Source organism: Sinohyriopsis cumingii, unplaced genomic scaffold (assembly GCF_028554795.1).
Source record: "Sinohyriopsis cumingii isolate HCF-2022 unplaced genomic scaffold, ASM2855479v2 utg000488l, whole genome shotgun sequence".
Lineage (NCBI taxonomy): Eukaryota > Metazoa > Mollusca > Bivalvia > Unionida > Unionidae > Sinohyriopsis > Sinohyriopsis cumingii.
In genome coordinates, this window is record NW_028315905.1 from 69,111 (window position 1) to 88,662 (window position 19,552).

The 19,552-nt window shown below is 37.4% G+C and overlaps 1 protein-coding gene across 1 annotated transcript in view; it reads right to left on the bottom strand.

Moving 5' to 3' along the window:
• LOC149773979 (sodium/hydrogen exchanger 8-like) overlaps positions 1-19,552 on the bottom strand; it is an 88,922-nt gene that overhangs the window by 52,857 nt on the left and 16,513 nt on the right. The window contains exons 2-6 of the mRNA XM_089945928.1: positions 12,475-12,626; positions 11,600-11,680; positions 4,234-4,283; positions 3,055-3,138; positions 1,147-1,248 (exon numbers count right to left, since the gene is read on the bottom strand). Of these exons, the coding sequence (XP_089802054.1) occupies positions 1,147-1,248; positions 3,055-3,138; positions 4,234-4,283; positions 11,600-11,680; positions 12,475-12,626 (469 nt within the window). The remainder of the gene's footprint in view (positions 1-1,146; positions 1,249-3,054; positions 3,139-4,233; positions 4,284-11,599; positions 11,681-12,474; positions 12,627-19,552) is intronic.

Sequence of the window (19,552 nt, forward strand, 5' to 3'; positions counted from 1 at the left end):
TTTCGGAAGAAATTAATCTCATTATGACAGATCGTCAAGTGGTAATTATTCAAAGTGGCACAGCTGACCATTTGAATTTTCCAATCAAACTACACCGGAAATTAGGTGAGATCTACTCTTAGGGGAATTTAATCTTGTTATATGAAATGAAACCATTTATTGATCATAATTTTATCCTGTTTTATTTAATTGGTGATCTATGAAATTTTAAGTAATCAATTTTCTTTAACTCCAATGTCAGAAATTCCATGACTTTTCCAAAACTGTGCAAGGTTTTGACAAATTCCATTACTTTTCAAGGCCCTTGAAATTTATTTTTTTAAATTCCAAAACTTTTCAAGGATCCCATGACCCACGGGAATCCTGTACTCATGTTTATTCATCTGCATCATATGACTCTGTAAATCATATTCTTTTCATTGCGCATCTTGTGGATATAAGAACCATACTCAATTTTTTTTAAATACATATATGAATTGGTAACACGTTTAGTGTGTGAGTGTGTGATTAGGATTTTTAATGTAGCTTTAACAATTTTTCAGTCATATCGCTATGATGTCTGCAGTGTGGCAGTTTATAGTGATGTCTAGCACTGAGACATCATGCCGCAGACATGTAGCATGATGTTCCACCCAGTCACATTATCCCGACACCAGGTCGACCAGTCCTAACACTAACCTCATAACACTGAGCGCCTAGTAAGGCACCTGTTAGTACCATTTTTGTAAGTCTTTAGTATGACTCGGCCAGGATTCGAACACACAACCTCCCGCTTCCCGTTTCTTGTGAAATGATACAGCAAGTATGTATCAGACATGTACAGTGGCACACAAACATATTACTCAGTACCACATGTGTAACAAAATATACTCCTGACAAATTTGTTGACATTAAACCTAATTTTGGCCCAAAATAACGGGCTCAGGCACCATTCCCAAAGATAACAACCAGATTAAGTAAAAACTATTTGACTATTCACAAGCGTATTATCTGAGGTTCAGGAATCAGATTGACAGAGTGACCAAAGAATGTAGAAAATCTCATGTGAGAATAAAGCAGACCCCAATGAAATCACTTCTTGAAGTAATTTTAGCTACAATTTATATGAGCCAGTAAATGTCTATATCAATAACTCTACCAACTTACCTGACCTAGCAAATAAACACCTCCCCCTACAATAATTGCAGAGATGAGAGTACCGATAATAGCAAACACAAGGATGGAACCAATATTCTGGAAAAAGTTGCCCTGAAATATAAAAAATAAACAAAATTAAACAAGTTGAGATTGTCTACAAATCAATGTCTATATATATGCTTCTAAATCAAAACTATTCTTATGTAACATCTCATGTTGTCCACATGTGATATCTTCAGATCAAAAAGGAAGTCCCCTATATAATTTCCTGGCCTCACTGCCATGATATAATGTATCTCTAGAAAACATATGGCTTTTGGTTCATAACTGACTTGATATATACAGGATCTCAAATTGGTAACGATTTAATACTGAATTTATGAAATGAGTTGAATAATGACCAGCTTTTGCAAGCCTTGGTGAGCAAAAGCTGGACATTATTTAATGAGTTTCATAAATTTAATATTAAATCATTACCCATTTAAGATTCTAATTATCACATAGTTTTATTTCTGTAGAAATTATTTAGACAGAAAGAAGAATGAATAATTTCAATGATTCCAACAGATGCTGTACCTTTCATTTGCTGTGTGTAAAAAATAGTCCCAAACAAAGTTGAAATAGCAAAAGTATATTATACATTTTTGCTAACTATAAATCAAAGAATAAGCATCCATCCAAATAAACAGAACATTTTAGAAAAGACGAAACATTTGTCAACACAAAATGTCCAATGCATGTGATGTCACATAGTATGAATTGGTGCACAGTGCCGGTCTGAGTTGGTCTACACAACACAGTGCCAGTGTTTACATTGAAATTCCACATCACAACAATGCATTACATTGTTGTGATATTCTGTTGAAAAGAAGATTACTGGATGCAGAAATACACATATTTACTGTAATGTAATTGTGACCGAATATTTGCAGTATTTGATTTGGAACATTAGACTGTACCGAAGACGTAAACATATCTCTTTTTGAGTTGGACTTGCATCACATATTTACTGCGTCAATATGCTATGGTTGGATGAAACTCGGTTAGCTGGGGGAACCAGTTTATGTCTACATTCTGCTGTGAACAAAAGTGAGTTTGTTTACTTTAGAAATTTCACATTTAAACCAAGCTTGTATATAGCGTGGATTCCAAGCAACAAATGTACCACCCCTCCATCCCCAACCTCACTATCATCTGAGCAATACCCATAGTTTGACTTGTTGTTATTGTTCTTGTCTTGGGGATTTTGCTTTTTTCATGTTATGATATGTTATCCATTATATAACAAACCCCCTGCAGGGGTAAACTGGCAATATTGAAACAGATGAGACCATTTTCCACCAATTCCCTTTCAAGAGTTGAACCAAATATGACAACCAAAAATGTTCAATGAAGACAAAAAAATTCCAGAAGGTGGTATTAAAAAAGTTTTCCTGTGATCGCAACCAATCAGTAAAGAGGTTACTGCACAATATTTTCATGGGCTTATTTTGGACCAATCTGAATAACATTAAGTGATTGCAGACACTATAGGCAAAGTGTACTGACTATGCGATAAAAGTAGGTAAATGTCCTTAAAGATAAATTACAATCCAGTTTATAAATGACATGATTAGAAATAGGTAAATGCAGGGTAAATGTCAATACAGTTGTTTTACAATTCAATCTGTTGACACTATGATAACCATCCATGACAAATAATGTACTGGAAATCGCCATAGCTAATGCATGTCTTACCCGTCTATGACAGATGAACACATCCACTCTTGACAGGTTTTCTAGTACTCTATTGAGACAAATGCCAGTTTATCAAATACTCCATCATGGCAAAAATCGTGCAAGTTTATCTAGTACTCTACTGAAACATAAATCACGTATCTTTATCCAGACACTGTTGATGATGCATGTTATCCATACCTTATGAAGATTATAGCCAGATTCAAATATGATTGGTGGCAGGAGGATGATGAAAAAGATCGTTGGAGAAAATGCCTCTTCACTCTGAAAAGGAGATGATTTTAGAAAATTATAAATTGAACATGACATGAATAAATATGGAACAAGATACATATTAAGGACATATAATTATAATATATAATTAGGCATAAAACCCTACCAAAAGCAGCATTTACAAAGGTTTCTATGCTTGTATATCATCCAGAAATAATATTCACGAGATACTAAAAAAATGCATGTAATGTTAATAAAGTAGGTGGAGAAACTGTAACTTTGGTTTAAGCAGAATGACAATTTTCAGTGAAATATGTTTCACACCTATGTCATATTTGGGCAGTTAAATGAAAACACCTGTCACTTCTTATGTTAAGCCCCATAATAAATTCAGTTTTTATCTATTTTAAATGTTTTTGAGTAGAAATCTTTATTTGAAGGAAAAAGTATGAACTTCATGGTCAGAACCATGCATGAAGTCAGGTATGAATTAGCATTTAATGGCACCTCTGCACAACAGGGGTTATATAGTGTCAATCAGAAGTCAAGTTCTCTATGCCCTGCTTTATTAGCATTTAATGGTAACTTAGCACAATTGGTGTTACAAAGTGCTGATCAAAAGTAAAATTCTCCATTCCCTGCCTGAATTAGCATTCAATGGCACCTCAGCACTATAGGGGTCAAATAGTGTCAATCAAAAGTCAAATTCTCCATGCAGTGCATGAATTATCATTCAATGGCACCTCGGCACAAGAGGAGTCACATAGTTCCAATCAAAATTAAAATTTCCATCCACTACATGAATTAGCATTTAATGGCACCTCAGTGCAATCAGTGATGTAGAGTACCAATTGAAAGTAAAGTTCTAAAAATGTAAAACTAATGAAAGGCACACAAATATTAAGAAGACAAAGATAAAAAGTAAAGATGTCAAATTTTCTAGATGAAAATGCTAACTCTGCTATTGCTTGGATGGGCGATATACAACAGACCATCCCATAATCTCTTCTATTAAAAGTAGAGCACAAAACAGGAAATACAAATCGCAGAAATGGTATTCTGAATTTAATTTTTTTATATCTGAGTACAGAAACTATCTATATCAAAAGATGATTTAGAAGAAATGATATTTAGTATAAAACCTACTCTCCAATTTCCAAATGTGAAAAACTTCAGTATCAAACCAATTAGGGCACCTGCAATGTAAAGGAAAAGCATTTTAAAACCAAAACTAATAGTTATCAAACCAATTACAGCACCTGCAATGTATAGATAAAACACTTATTCAAACTAATTAACACGCCTGCAATGTACAGAAAAATATAATTTATAAAACCAATTACAATACCTGCAATCTACTCCAAAAACCACTTTATCAGACCAATTAGGATACCAGCAATGCATAGAAAAAATGCATCATTAAACCGATTCAACTGTGCTTTTGTTGATGACAAAATTATAAGTGCTGCGTTTGTAGATGAAGGAAATCAAGGCAAAAGCTTAGGAGGTGCACAGATTGTGATACCAAGTCCCTAGGAAATCACACTGGGTCCACATGCCATTATGGTAAATCTACCACATTTGCCAATGAAAGTCTGCAACTTCTCCCTGTTGGGTTCTGTGATAAGGGGGTCATGAATATATGTCATTCGAGATAGGGAGGTTCTTGTGGAAATGATAGAAAAAATGATCAACCATTCAACATAGGTTGGGATAACTGGTTTTTGACAGTTGTAAATACGGCTGGACTGCTTCCCAGTGGCTGTGTTCTAGGGACATTCCTGCAACTGTTTGTTGGTTGCCTTGCAAAGAATGTATCCTTGATGGCTTACTATGAATTCTGTCAACCTGATCATAAAGAGGATATTAGATGATAGAGGTTGCCAGTACAGCTTGGCCTATGATAAGGTGGAGGTAGAGAGTACTGCATGTAAAGTTTATAGCTGCTATTATAGCCATAGTATGTTGAGCTTTTATGTTATGAAGTGAGCCATTCTATAAACATGCTCCCACATATGTCTAGTGAGATTTGTGGTGGGATAATGTAAGCTGTGTTCAGCCTACTGAAACACTGCCACAGATAGTAGATGCAATGCTGTTTCCACAGTCATGAAATTATGAATCAACTTATAAGCATCCATATGGAAAACTGAGGAAAGGCATCTGTAAAAAATAAAGTCCTTAGACACCTGAACTTGTAAATGACACGTAAACAGCCCCAAAATGTCAGTAACTTTGTTAGATTGTGGAAGCAACTGAAGGTAGATTCTTCCATAGACAATGATCACCTTATGTTAGAAATGTAGACCCAGCAGGTGATGTAGATGAAATTAGAGGACAGAACTCCGACATAAGTGGGCAGATAACTTCTTCAGTCTAAGCCTGCACAGGAGGGACTCACTCATCACAGTAAGATCTAACAATAATGAGGGAACCTGAAGGCCAGTTTTCATCAATTCTGGATTAAGGTGATGAAGCCGATGTCTTGTGCTACAATATTTGCATCATATTACAAGTTGGATACCGGTACTTCCAAAGTGTCGCTAGGTAGAATATACCTCAGGGTGGCAGAGGCTTGTGGGCAAGTGAAGAGACATCTATTGGAAACTGAGGCACCAAGAAATTCATTGTATGCCAGAAGTCTGGAGCTACTATGTGGGTTATAGACTAATCCATGAAAGTGCCTATAAAAACTGGACATCATCCACAGGAAGTTCTTGCAGCACTATGTGGTTTAAACTGATCTGTAAGAGTGCCTGCACCTCATCGCAGGAAGTGCTTGCAGCACTATATGGGTTAGTCCGCTGTACAACTGGGTAAATTAAGTGGGTTCCTGGGTACAACAACACTAAAATGGGCATCATACACAGGAATTGCCTAGCGGCAATATGCGAGTTGTGGAACTGGAAAATGTGTTTTCTGGTGGCTGATACTGTATGATCGATTATGACTGTGGCCCATTGCGATCCAAGTTATATGGCCAAGTCCAGTTGTGAAGTAACATGGCCACCTTGGCTGGCATAACAATGTACAGTTCTTGATATGCAAGACCATAACTCAGGTTGTTGTTGCTCTCCAACTCTATCCACAATAAATGATATAGTTTTGAACCCTTACATACAAGCTTCAAAGTATGCTTCTGTACTTTCCCCTAAGTACATAAAAGAATTGCCGCCCACTGACTTCTGTCCATAATATGCAAGTCTGGTATACATTCAAGGAATGACAGCCAGAGAAAACTACACATGTTGAGTTGGAGTCACACTGGTCTTGCCCATGGTCTAAAACCTGTAAGGCAAAACACAGCAAACAATATGTACATATAGTGCAGCGAGTGTCCTGCTTTACGAACTTATGAGTGTCTGTGCAGAGTTACCCAGTATGAGAAATACTTGTAAAAGGGTGCAGGTGGCCTGTACAAGATAATGACAGCATCACTGTTAATATTTATTGTTGTTGCTGTTGTAGGGTTTAACGCCATTTTTCAGCACAAGATAGGCTATACATGGCGGCCAGTATAATTGGTGGAGGAAGAACCCTAGAAAACCCAGGGAAGAACCACCGACCCACGAGAAGCTATTGGCAGGCTTTCTCACGTACCAACGTTAGCCGAGGCTGAGACTCGAACTCACGCAGACAGAGGTGAGATGGCAGTGATCCATAACGGCGAGCGCTTTAGACCACTCGGCCACTCGGGGCCCCCTGTTAATATTTACAAGTGGGTGCTAAATAATCAATTCTAGTAACAAATACCCTGTATGAAGGTTAAAATTGATCATATATACAGGTAACATTACTGAAGTGTTGCTTATAGTAACTACATTGTATGACAGAGCAGGATGCTATGAGCAAACCAAGCACAGAAAACTTAACAGGACACATCCAACCACAGCGGAAGCTATAGAGTAACATAACCAAATTTTATGTTACACACAAAGCCTGCACATAAAAAAGGCACAAAAGCATCATTACTTATGTTACACACAAAGCCTGCACATAAAAAAGGCACAAAAGCATCATTACTCATGAAGCAGACATTACAATATCCATTATGAAACAATGTTAGCTGTAGGAAAGGCCCAGTGATGTTCAATACAGGTAAAGTGTCACATATACAACAATGAAGACACTAAGACAAGATAATAAAGAAAATTTAGCTGTATGTATCATGACCCAGCAGAAATTATACAGCAATATTCAATTCAATAAGTTTTCAATATCATGCACCAGACCTGCTCTAATCAATTCAGTTATAGCAATGTGAGGGGACAACATTGCAACCCATGCACGTATCTACCAAAAGCACCTATTGTGTGAAAACAGCAAAGTGATAACATTGAAAGTTAGAAAACTTTGTTGTCAATGACAGGAAGAACAGATGAAACTCCTCCAACCTGTTTTGACGTAGAAAACTTCAAATTGCTTTATGGATTTTGTGAGGCTGCTCTGTCAGTAAAGAACATGCAACTCAGCACGAGAGTAAGAGGTAACTGACAATTTAGGTGGACAGATAATTTTAAGCTTTATAGCTAAAATGTTTTCCCCACAGGGGCTGGATTTGCAAGGTAGTAGTAGTTCTCTGAAGGCATTATGATTGGGTATCGTATTTGAAGAAGAATGCATTTTATCACTAAGAAATAACGACCGTTGTTGTTCTTGCAGGGTTTAACGCCATTTTTCAGTACAATAAATAATGAATACAGTACTCCTTGATTATACTGTTGAGGACGGGAGTGATAAAGTATACTGTCTTACATGGCTGACGATGGGAGTGATAGAGTATACTGTCTTACAGGGTTGAGGATGGGAGTGATGGAGTATACTGTCTTACAGGGTTGAGGATGGGAGTGATGGAGTATACTGTCTTACATGGCTGACGATGGGAGTGATAGAGTATACTGTCTTACAGGGTTGAGGATGGGAGTGATGGAGTATACTGTCTTACAGGGTTGAGGATGGGAGTGATAAAGTATACTGTCTTACAGGGTTGAGGATGGGAGTGATAAAGTATACTGTCTTACATGGCTGACGATGGGAGTGATAGAGTATACTGTCTTACATGGCTGACGATGGGAGTGATAAAGTATACTGTCTTACATGGCTGACGATGGAAGTGATAGAGTATACTGTCTTACAGGGTTGAGGATGGGAGTGATAGAGTATACTGTCTTACAGGGTTGAGGATGGGAGTGATAAAGTATACTGTCTTACAGGGTTGAGGATGGGAGTGATAAAGTATACTGTCTTACAGGGTTGAGGATGGGAGTGATAAAGTATACTGTCTTACATGCTGACGATGGGAGTGATAGAGTATACTGTCTTACAGGGTTGAGGATGGGAGTGATGGAGTATACTGTCTTACAGGGTTGAGGATGGGAGTGATAAAGTATACTGTCTTACAGGGTTGAGGATGGGAGTGATAAAGTATACTGTCTTACATGGCTGACGATGGGAGTGATAGAGTATACTGTCTTACATGGCTGACGATGGGAGTGATGGAGTATACTGTCTTACATGGCTGACAATGGGAGTGATAAAGTATACTGTCTTACATGGCTGACGATGGGAGTGATAGAGTATACTGTCTTACATGGCTGACGATGGGAGTGATAGAGTATACTGTCTTACATGGCTGACGATGGGAGTGATAGAGTATACTGTCTTACAGGGTTGAGGATGGGAGTGATAGAGTATACTGTCTTACAGGGTTGAGGATGGGAGTGATAAAGTATACTGTCTTACATGCTATAATGATGTACATTATGTGTATAATTACTACATAATGAAATGGTTTCCATGAAAATAGTTGCCTTATAAAAGGATCTGGGTTATACTGTAGTAATGTATAAGAGAGTGAGTGTTGTACTGTCCTGAGATTAAATATTCATTGCCAATTAAAGGACACATTTATGTACTGAAAGGTCATCTATGACTGTGATGGTATGCTAGAATTCCAAAGCCATCATGTTTTAATGAAAAGATAAATGAATTAGAACAGCCTTCTTTTCTAAATTTTGAGGATGCTAGTTGTAGTTTTACTCATGATACATGCATCAGCAGAGTGACCTTTAAAAACACAATATTGTAAAATCTTCAAAAGAACAGCAACAAGAATGGTACATTAAATACCTGCTGTGTTTAATATTTATCTATAGATAACTGAAATTGTGTGCAGAAACCAGTCATATTAACCATGACTGATAGATTTCTTCTTCATGCCAGGTATAGGTCATCCACAAAGCTGAATCTAGGCATGTGATGTAGAATTAATGTTATTATGCAGAAACCCTTTTTATTCTCTTTCTGTAATAGTAAATTTGGCCTGTTTGGCCTTTTCACCCCAATATCAATGACATTCTCCCTTACTTCAAGTGCAAGCCATCTATGTTTGGTCCAGATATGTAATGCAGAACTATTGCTATTGTATGGAAACCAATTTTCATCTTTCAGCTAGTGAGCTTGATTTCTGACCCTTTGACCCCAAAATTGATATGCTTCTTCTTTACCTTAAGTGATGCACAAAGTTTAGTAATATTGTAACAACCATTACAAAACTCAAATTATTCTGCAGAAAGCAATTTGTATCCTCTCCATCAATGACCTTGTCCTTTTGACCCAAGCAGTACAGTACTTGAGAGCTCAAACAAAGCAGTATGTCTCTAATATTTGTTCTCAATCATGATAAATATTCATATAAAATACTTTGTGAGATGTTGAGTTAACTTTTCAAAGCCAATCATTTCTGAATGTTTTGTATGGTAATGCCAAAGTATCTTACATGTAAGATATTATGATTAAACCAGTGGCAAACCTGGCATCCCAATAAAAAAATAATCTGCACATTTTGAGTACAGCCCAGCATATATTTTTGGTATTAATGGTAACTGACTTCCATAAATCTGAACAGTTCTTGAAGATCTTAGGGGAAAAGGAAAAGGAAGAAAATGTCTGTAACTGTTTGTAAATTCTTGGGTTTAATGTTAACTGTCTTCCATACATGTAAACTGTTCATTAATATCTAACAGTAAAATCATGTAGATGTCTGTAACTCATTGTAAATTCTAGGAAACTGAATTTGCACATTTCTACAATGCCTGTGATGTAACACAGCAGTGGGATCAACAGTGTATTCATGGAATACACATATTGTACCTTTTGTTCTATATGTACAATAACTTATGTTAAGAAAATTTACCTACCAGGAAAGATTCAACATGGTTATATATGGAAGGACAAGTATCATTCATGCTTTGATCTTAATAACATCAATATCATCAATTTTCTGGTGGAATCATTAGTGAATTAGAGCAACAAGTCAGTCCATATTTTTCTGTAATACCCTCATCTTGCTTAAGTTTCTATACATGTAGCAACCATTCTGTCAAACTTTATATGGAAACTTAGGGAAACAGGCAAATATTCCAATGAAATAATGTGAATTATGTGGACAATACACATTTTTTTAACTTAATTAAGAAGACTTTACTTGTCCTATCAGTTTCCTTAATAAAAAAACTTACCGTCTAAACTCGTGTGCAAGCCAATAAATTTAGGAAAAAATAAAGGCATGGAAGAAGGGTGGGTCATCTTATCCACAGGCCAAGGTCTAAACTTGAAAGATTTGAAATTTTTTTTTTTGTTGACTACTATAATTACTGTAAGTCTTAGGACATGAGAAAACAGGTTTGCCCGTGCCTCAATATGTATATGCAAATACATTCTCTGTGTCCCAACACTTAATAAAAACTGTTATAAATTACCATGATTGCTTTTGTTATTATTATGCATGTGCACATTTTCTGATTACTCCAACATGAAATTAAATAAACATAAATAAAGACTTAATAATTCACAGGCCGGTTTGAGTTTACCCAAGAGACCAGGCTGTACTAGAATGTACAGTACTTACATAATTCAAATCGTATGTGGCGTCACTTAAATCCTTGTTTATTCCCAAACAGATGGAGATTTTGCTTTATTCATCGTTTCAATCAAATACCATTCTTCCAGAAAACATTTCATCCAGCTGTTTCATTTACCTTGATCCACGCACTCACGAGTAACTCTTTTTCAATGATATAAGCGATCCTACAAATTAGAGTTAATTCTATGAAAAAGTTCACACGTTTAATTGTGCAAGGCACATAACCAGCATAACTGTTCATGTTTTGTTTACTGACAGCAATACAAGCCAGTTAATCATTAAAACCCTGAAACTGACTTGGGTTAAGAAAATATTTTGACCAGCAACTATACCAGTAATATGATGTGTAATTACCTTTCATGCCATAATATAGCAAGATTACCATAGTATTGTAAAACAGGGTGTAAAGGCAGCTTACATCAGAGCAAACATCAACACAGTTTTTACGGTATTAACATAATTTTCAAAGCATTATTTCTGTGCCCATGATTCGAATCCGTTCATGAAAGAAAATGCTGTCAACAGTTTCTTAGATGACAGTCAACCAAGGTGACGAGAAAACAGAATTTCCATGTGCAGGTGACTCACCAATCAACACAACAGCAATGCTTTCTGGAAGGTAGTGAAAATTTGTCTGGAGAAGGAGGTGTATTATCAGGATGCAGATCACTGTAATAAAAAATAACAGAAAGCCATCACAAAGTAACATGTCACAATATTGTTCTTAATATATTCATTCCCCTTGCACAATCACATTCCCTTAGCCCAAACTTAATGGGGTTCCTCTTCTGCAACCTCCTTCCCATTGCCCAACTAAAGGGGATCACCTTCTACAATCCCATTCCTATAACCCAAGCTTAAAGGGGATTCATTCCAAAACCCAAGTCCTTTGGCCCAAAAAATAAAGAGGTTTTCTTTCCAAAGTCCCATTTCCTTAATCTCCACTTAAAGAAGTAAATCAAGCTTGTGTATCATCAAATCAATTCTAATTTTACGGCAAAGTTGGAAGTCTTTTCCATGCATACTGAAGGAGGAAAAACACTGAAATAATGCATAAAAAGAAGGCAATGTCTGATGACAGGATACTAATCTTTTCTTCAAATGAAAGGATAGGAATCGACAAAACAGAAATTCACACATTATGTACTTTATGCATTTTTTCCCATTACAAAAAAGGGCTTCCTTTACAGACCTTCTTAGCTATGTACCCCAATTTGATGAAAAAATGAATGCCATTAGTTCCATACAAGGGAGTAACATACTCAGTTTTATTAAATTTTTATATAGATCTCTGCATGTAATTATGCTAAAAAGCCAGTGAAATTTAAATACTGACTAATAATTAACTTCTTCCACAGGCCAAACTACTGTCACTTTCTAAAAAGTGAAAAGTAAATATGTTTCCAAGTACTCTAGTCCCATTCCAAAATTTAGGGTACTGTGATGTGGCTTTTCTCACTTACCCAGGACCAATAGAATAAAGAAAATGGTAAGACTGCTCTTGTGTTCCTTCTCTGCAGTCTCCTTGCATGGAGGAAATGTTGGCTTTCCCTTCGTTGTGGTAGTAAATGTAGTGGTTTCAGTGGTGATATTAGCCTCTGTGTCATTTGCAGAGCTGAAAAAAATGTATTCAGTTAATTTACATAGATTCAATTACATGTTCCAAGATATGATTCAAACAAGATCTTTTTCCTAAAGAGATTTAATAACATCTGAAACCAAATCATTTTGGTTACAAGAATGGCATAAGAGATGGGCCCAAACTTTACATACACCCATCCTTTCATTATCATCCTATCCATGCCAAGCTTTTTATCTAAGTTATTATATGGAAAACAAAAAGGTCACAAATCAAGTCTTTTATCATACAGATAAAAGACCTTTACGCCCGGAGAACAAAAAAAAACCCCAATAATCCTGCTGGCTCTTGTGAGTTTGGCAGGTATAACTGTGAGATTGGCTCCATTAGCATTACACATGCTTTTGAGCACAGGTCGGTTTACCATATAAATTTTGTGCTGTCAGTTACACTAGCAGGGATGGTCCTGGCTTTTAAAAAGCTGTCGCCAAAAAAATCGCCAACCTCAATATTTGGTCGCCAATTTTCAAAAAGTGTCGCCAGATCAAGTAGTGTACATTTTTTCAAGTGTTAATTTAGTCTATTAATGTAACAGGCAATGAAAATTACAAAAGATGTGTAGTTAATACTCTAATTACAACAAGCATTAACAAAATGTTACACAGTGTTACATGAAGATCCGTCGCGATTTTAGGGCTGCCCACTTGTTGAATGCAGTTTCAAAGTCTAATTTTTCACACCTGTACATGCTGATTCTCATTAAATTCTCGAGAGATGAGATGCAGAGTTTATTTCTGATGTCAGTTTTTATGAGGTTCATCTTACTGAATCCACGTTCACAGTCTACAGTGCTGACAGGTGACACCAGTAGTCTCTCAGCAGCCCCCCTCCCCTTATGGCTAGCTTCACAAAGCTTGTAGTGAATTGCTTCCTAATTCCCAAGAATGATCATTGAATGCTGTATAAATTTTCTCGACAAGCAAAATATGATCTCCATTCCCACGAATGAAACTTACATGAGTCAACACCTGGCAATATTAGGCCGTATATATAAGCATAAATTCACACCCAATTTAGGGATTCTTTCACTCCACTATTTTGAGAAATAAATAATTGTTATTAATTATGCAAAACTGTTTTTTTGTGCTATTTCTTGTTGCGGAGTTTAAGTCTCTGCAGCCGTAACATGGATTGATGGCAAAAGGAAAAGATCAATGAGTAAAATGCTGCACTGGCGACAGATATAATTGTGACAGATTTTTTTCCATTTGCTTTGTATTTATATGCAGTAGTCGGTACTTCAAAGGTTATGAGTTTTCTATGAAGGTTCAGCAAAACTATTATATTGGTATATGTAAAAAAAAACAAAAACAACAGAAGGATTAGCCATTCAATTAATTGTATCTGTTCTATTCGCGTCTTCAGAAGTCGGTCAGTTTTAGGTATAGTTCGGTAGCATGATTGACTTTATCACAGCATAGAGTACTCAGCCCCGATGTCAGCATAGCAGATTATGATGTAACCAATACACTGTAAAGATGGGGTTGTTAATACGAACAAAGGATCATTTGTGTAACAGATTGATTTCAATGCATTGCTTAGTCAAGTTTGTGGCTTCCTTTTGTTCTCCCTTTTAATGTATCCAGTCCAAATCCATGATTGTATGTACAAATTAAATAACCAAAAAGTCTGTCGCCAAAAAAATCGCCAGATGGGATATTTTTGTCGCCAATAAGGAAAAAAAATCGCAATTTGCAACATTGGCGAAGCCCAGGACGATCCCTGCACTAGAATTACATAAGCTGTTTGAACACAGGCTGGTTTAGCATCTACGATTTTGTGATCTCAGCTTCAATCGAATTGCATGTGCTGTTTGAACACAGGCTGGTTTAGCATGCACAATTTTGTGATGTCAATTACAGTGAAACTGCATGAGCTATTTGAACACAGACTGGTTTAGCATCTACAATTGTGAGATGTCAGCTACACTGGAATTCGCGTGTGATGTTTGAACACAGGCTGGTTTAGCATGCACAATTTTGTGATGTCATTTACACTAGAACTGCATGTGCTGTTTGAACACAGACTGATTTAGCATATACAGTTGTGAGATGTAGTTACAGTGGAATTGTATGTGCTGTTTGAACACAGACGTTTATTGGTGATAAAAATCTCTTTTCTTGTAGGTGTAAATGCAAATATGTTTCAGGCATAAAGGTTGCTAACAGGTGTGATGGTGTAAGAAACTATTTGTAAATGTTGGTGTAAAAATAATTTTCAAGCTTTTATTTTTCAGTCTCAAATCCATCACTGTATTTCTTTTATGGCTTCTTTTAAACTATTAAATGGTTAATGGCTAGGTTACAAGTGAACATTCTACAATTATCAACTTTCTTTAGGTAAATATGAAATTTTATAAACAAGTACACCTCATTTTGACTGACGTGAAGCCAAGGTCAATATGAGAGGTTTACCAGGTCAGAAAACTTCATAGTCACCTCAGCAGAGCTGTACAGACGTTATATTACACAAGTTAAGGCCATCTTCTGGAAGTTAATTTGTTTCAGAATGCTGAAAAAGCCATATCAGCTGCTTAGTGTCACAACAAAACACACAATGTCATAACTGAGCAATATAATATATATATATATATAGTAAGTACACTGTATCAGTGATATACCACAAGATGTATCAATTTTTCTTTTAAAGGAAACAAGGCTTGCAGAGTTTTCTTTTAATGAAAAATGTATACAATGAGTGGTGTATCACTGATACAGCCTACAAACTATAAATGTATTTTATTTATATCATTTACAAATACACATATTTTCCATTTGAATGGAGTTGAGATTGACTACAGGCAACTGTGTATTGATTGAGTGAATGAATTCCTCACATCCTTGCCGAGTGTGTCCACTACAAAATGTAGTTCTGGGCCTTTTTGGATATTCACTTCGCAAATTGGTAGCTTGATTTTGTTTCTCTTTCAAGTTTCTATATCTATTCACACAGCAGCAGGGGGGGCGAATCCTACAAAATACTTTTCCGAAATACCCCTTCCACTGAAACTATTCCCGATAGAGGGCTTATTTCGACGAAATAACACTTTTATTCAGAAAACGAGACAAAAAAAAATGTCCCTGAAAATGCTTTGTATTTCCGCTGGCGCGCGAGTTACTTCAGCGAATCCGACTCGTATCCGACATAATTTCCACGGTGAGGTATCATCGAAAAATCAGGTGTAGTTTGCCCCCCCCCCCCCTGCTGCTCTACGAAATGAGTTTCCAAGGAAACATTTTTATGTCGCAAATAGTGTATCAAGGCCGACGCGGTATCGTGTACGCGGGTCGTGTAAATTTATTGTCACAAATCCGTGCTGGTTTCTTTGAGCGCGACTAAAGAAATTCTTAAACTTATTAATATCCATATCGCCGCTACACCAGGTTTGATGAATATTTCTCAGCGTGTGAACATCAACTCCATTAAACACCGCAAGAAGATTACAGTTATCCCTGATTACTTTTGGAATTTGTGTATAACGCTGAGTAACATAAATCACATCAGTGTTTTTATGACGACCTCGTGAAAATATTCTTGCAGGATTTTTTTGCTTGTCCAGCATCACATCATCATACACTACTAGGTTATTTATTTCCCCGTTAAGGTCTTCCACGGACGGAGCTTCTTCAATATCAGTTATAAATTCAACAACATCCTCGCCGTCTTCACTCAGCGCTTTTGCATTCTCATTAAAATCTTTTATAACATCATAACAACGTTGATCATCCACAGACGGAGCTATCAAGTATAGTTTGTCCCATTTCATCCACTTCATTATCATGTTCAGTAGCAGTTGCGTTTTACCTGATCCTGACGGTCCTATGATGATCATTCTGATAGAGTTTGGTAGCACGGAATTATGCTTGACTGGCTCCTTTCTTCGCGTCGCAGAAAAATCAGTGATCTCCATTTGTATATAAGGAATAATAATTATGGATCTATATTGTGTGAAGTGTAAGGCACAAACCCCTACGAATGATCTAACAACCATTACAACAAAAAATAACAGACAAGCACTTTCTGGTAAGTGTGCGCGATGTGGCACAAAAAAATTTAGATTTCAAAAAAAAAGCCTGACAAAGTCAGCGGAGGTGACATCGCAGCAACCCTCGGACGACTTCCAGGTGCCCCTTGGGCTAAATATCCCGGAGAAAAACATCTCCCAGGATACAATTACTGCGGTCCAGGGACACGACTAGATATCAGACTTGATGAACAATCTAAACCAAAACCGGGAGAGTATCCGATAAACGCTATCGACGCAGCGTGTCACATGCATGATGTTGCTTATCGAAGTAAAGATCTGCAAGACAGGCATATCGCGGATGTGAAATTAATTCATGCACTAAGCGCCATAAAAAATAAATCATTTAAGGAGTCACTCGCTAATTGGTTAATAAGATCAGCGATGAAATCTAAATTAGCATTAGGCGCTGGATAATTAATAACAATGGAAGCGATTTATTATTCCCCGGCCGGATACTGGAGAGGTAATGCAGCAATTAATAAACTCGCCAACGCGGCATCAGTAACACGCGAGGTTGCCAAAAATTGGCTATCAAAACAAGCAATATGGCAAATCTACTTACCACCACCTCGACAAATCAACTTTGCACATTTTGATGTTAGTACCCCCAATGAAGTTCATCAGGCTGACATACTATTCCTGCCTCATGATACTGTCCGTAGAAAAACATACAAATACGCGCTAACAGTAGTTGATGTTGCCAGTAGATACAAAGAAGCAGAACCGTTAGCGACTAAAACAGCCGCTGAAGTTGCTTCTGCGTTCAAACGAATTTATCAGCGAGGACCTCTAAGCTGGCCTCGATTATTACAAGTTGATCCTGGCAAGGAATTTCAGGGCGCGGTATCATCACTGACAAAGCAGCATAACGTTACCATACGACGAGGACATACTGAAATTCATCGGGATCAGGCAATTGTTGAGCGATTTAATAGAACACTCGCTGAGAGATTATTCGGATACCAGTACGCGAGGGAATTCATTTACGATACGAGATCTCGTGAATGGGTTGCAAGACTGCCAAACGTGATAGCCGCACTGAATAATGAAATTACCAGAACAACAAACATGAGACCTGTAAATGCAATCACAAAAAAATATATACCCCGCGTCAGTGAACGTGTTTCAACGCAGCCAACGACGCTAGCGTCCCTGTTGCTGGGTAATGTCACCGTTAGGTATTTATACGAACCCGGCGAACTCGAAGGAGGAAAAAAAAGAGCAACTGATCCTATATGGAGTGTTACCACGCACAAGATATCCAGCATAACCAGATCAACTGGGAGAAACGCAATCTACAGATTAGATTCGACTGCTCCTCAGCGTGGGTTCACACGCGAGCAACTTCAGGTGATTCCCACGGATACACAATTACCACCTCGATCACTTAAATAACTGCAGCAACACCTCTGCGTCGATTACACTCAAGACAGGTCAGCATTACATTTTCACGCGTATGACCGAGATTGCTGTCTATTCTATCCACTGTAAATTGTCTTGGGTCGTTTTTCGGATACTGCCACAGCAATAAACAATTACAACTCGCACAGTGATTATTCTGACGCTCACGTAACGACAACACAGCGTTGATATCCAGGTTAAACTCTCTATTATTTTTCTTGTCGCTTTGTCGGTAACTGTCTAATTTTTTTCTTATTTGATCTTTTTGCGTTAACTCAACAACGGCTGACTTCGTTGACGTATCTAATACAATTCTTCGTAACTGAGCCATCTTTCTTACTCTGGACACGGCTAAATAAACTAAATTTGACCATTCGATGCGGTCATCAACGATCCAAACAGTTGTATCAGAAATAGTTAATCCTTGTGCTGAATGAATCGTCATAGCATATCCTAGTGTCCACGGTGATTTATTTATTGCTAATGCATCTTCGACCGCATCGACGTTAACTGTTACTATATCATTCAATACTAAATTTTGTTTCTCTGGTTTTCCGGGAATATCAACATCAATATTCTGCAATCGTGTATCATCTGGTCTATAACATAACGGCACTTCCAACGTTGGAAATTTCTGCCGCTGTAACTGAAATAGTCGCCGCTGAAGTGTATCTCTGACTGATTTTCTACTTGCAACAATTAAATCATCTGGTTTCCACGCCGTTAAAAAGTTATCAAATGAAGTCTCTGGAATTATTTCACGCATTATTTCACATTGGACTTTATTGGTTTGTAGCCTAATTAGTTTTTTAAACTCCTTTAATGTGTCATCAAGCGCTCTGATGTCATCACGCATTTCCTCGTAATAATCAACAAACCCTCTCAACCATTCGTGGGGAGATTCGCCGACAAATGGTGGTGGTTGACCATGATCGCCGCACATCACAACTGCGGTATTTTTCGTTAACAACCACGTCAGGAACCGTTGTAATGTATCCAGCGGCACAGTGTCTATTTCATCCCAGATGATTTTCTCCGGGATATACTTCGTTCCCATTCGCGTAGGAGTCCATGTACCGCCGCTGTATTTGAAAAAGCCGTGATAAGTGCAGGCCTTTACTCCGCGTTGTATCATTTCTCTGGCAAGTCTGTGTGTTGGTGTTAGCACGACCAAATCAGAACCGCGAAATAGTTCGATTGCACGAGTTGTCTTACCACAGCCTCCAGGTCCGTTCAAATAAACTGTTCTGTGTCTAGCAATTGGATCGTACACAGAAGGCAACGACAAAGTTGTCCACGACAAGGTTGTTGATTTACGATATTCATCTTTAATTTCAACATCAGCTGATTCACAGTACGCGTGCAACTCTTCCTTTTTTACTCGCCATGTTCCCCATTGATCATCCGATGTTGGTAAATCTAACGCTGTTAAATCGTCTTCGTTAATATAAAACGAATCTGTTGCAACCCTTAC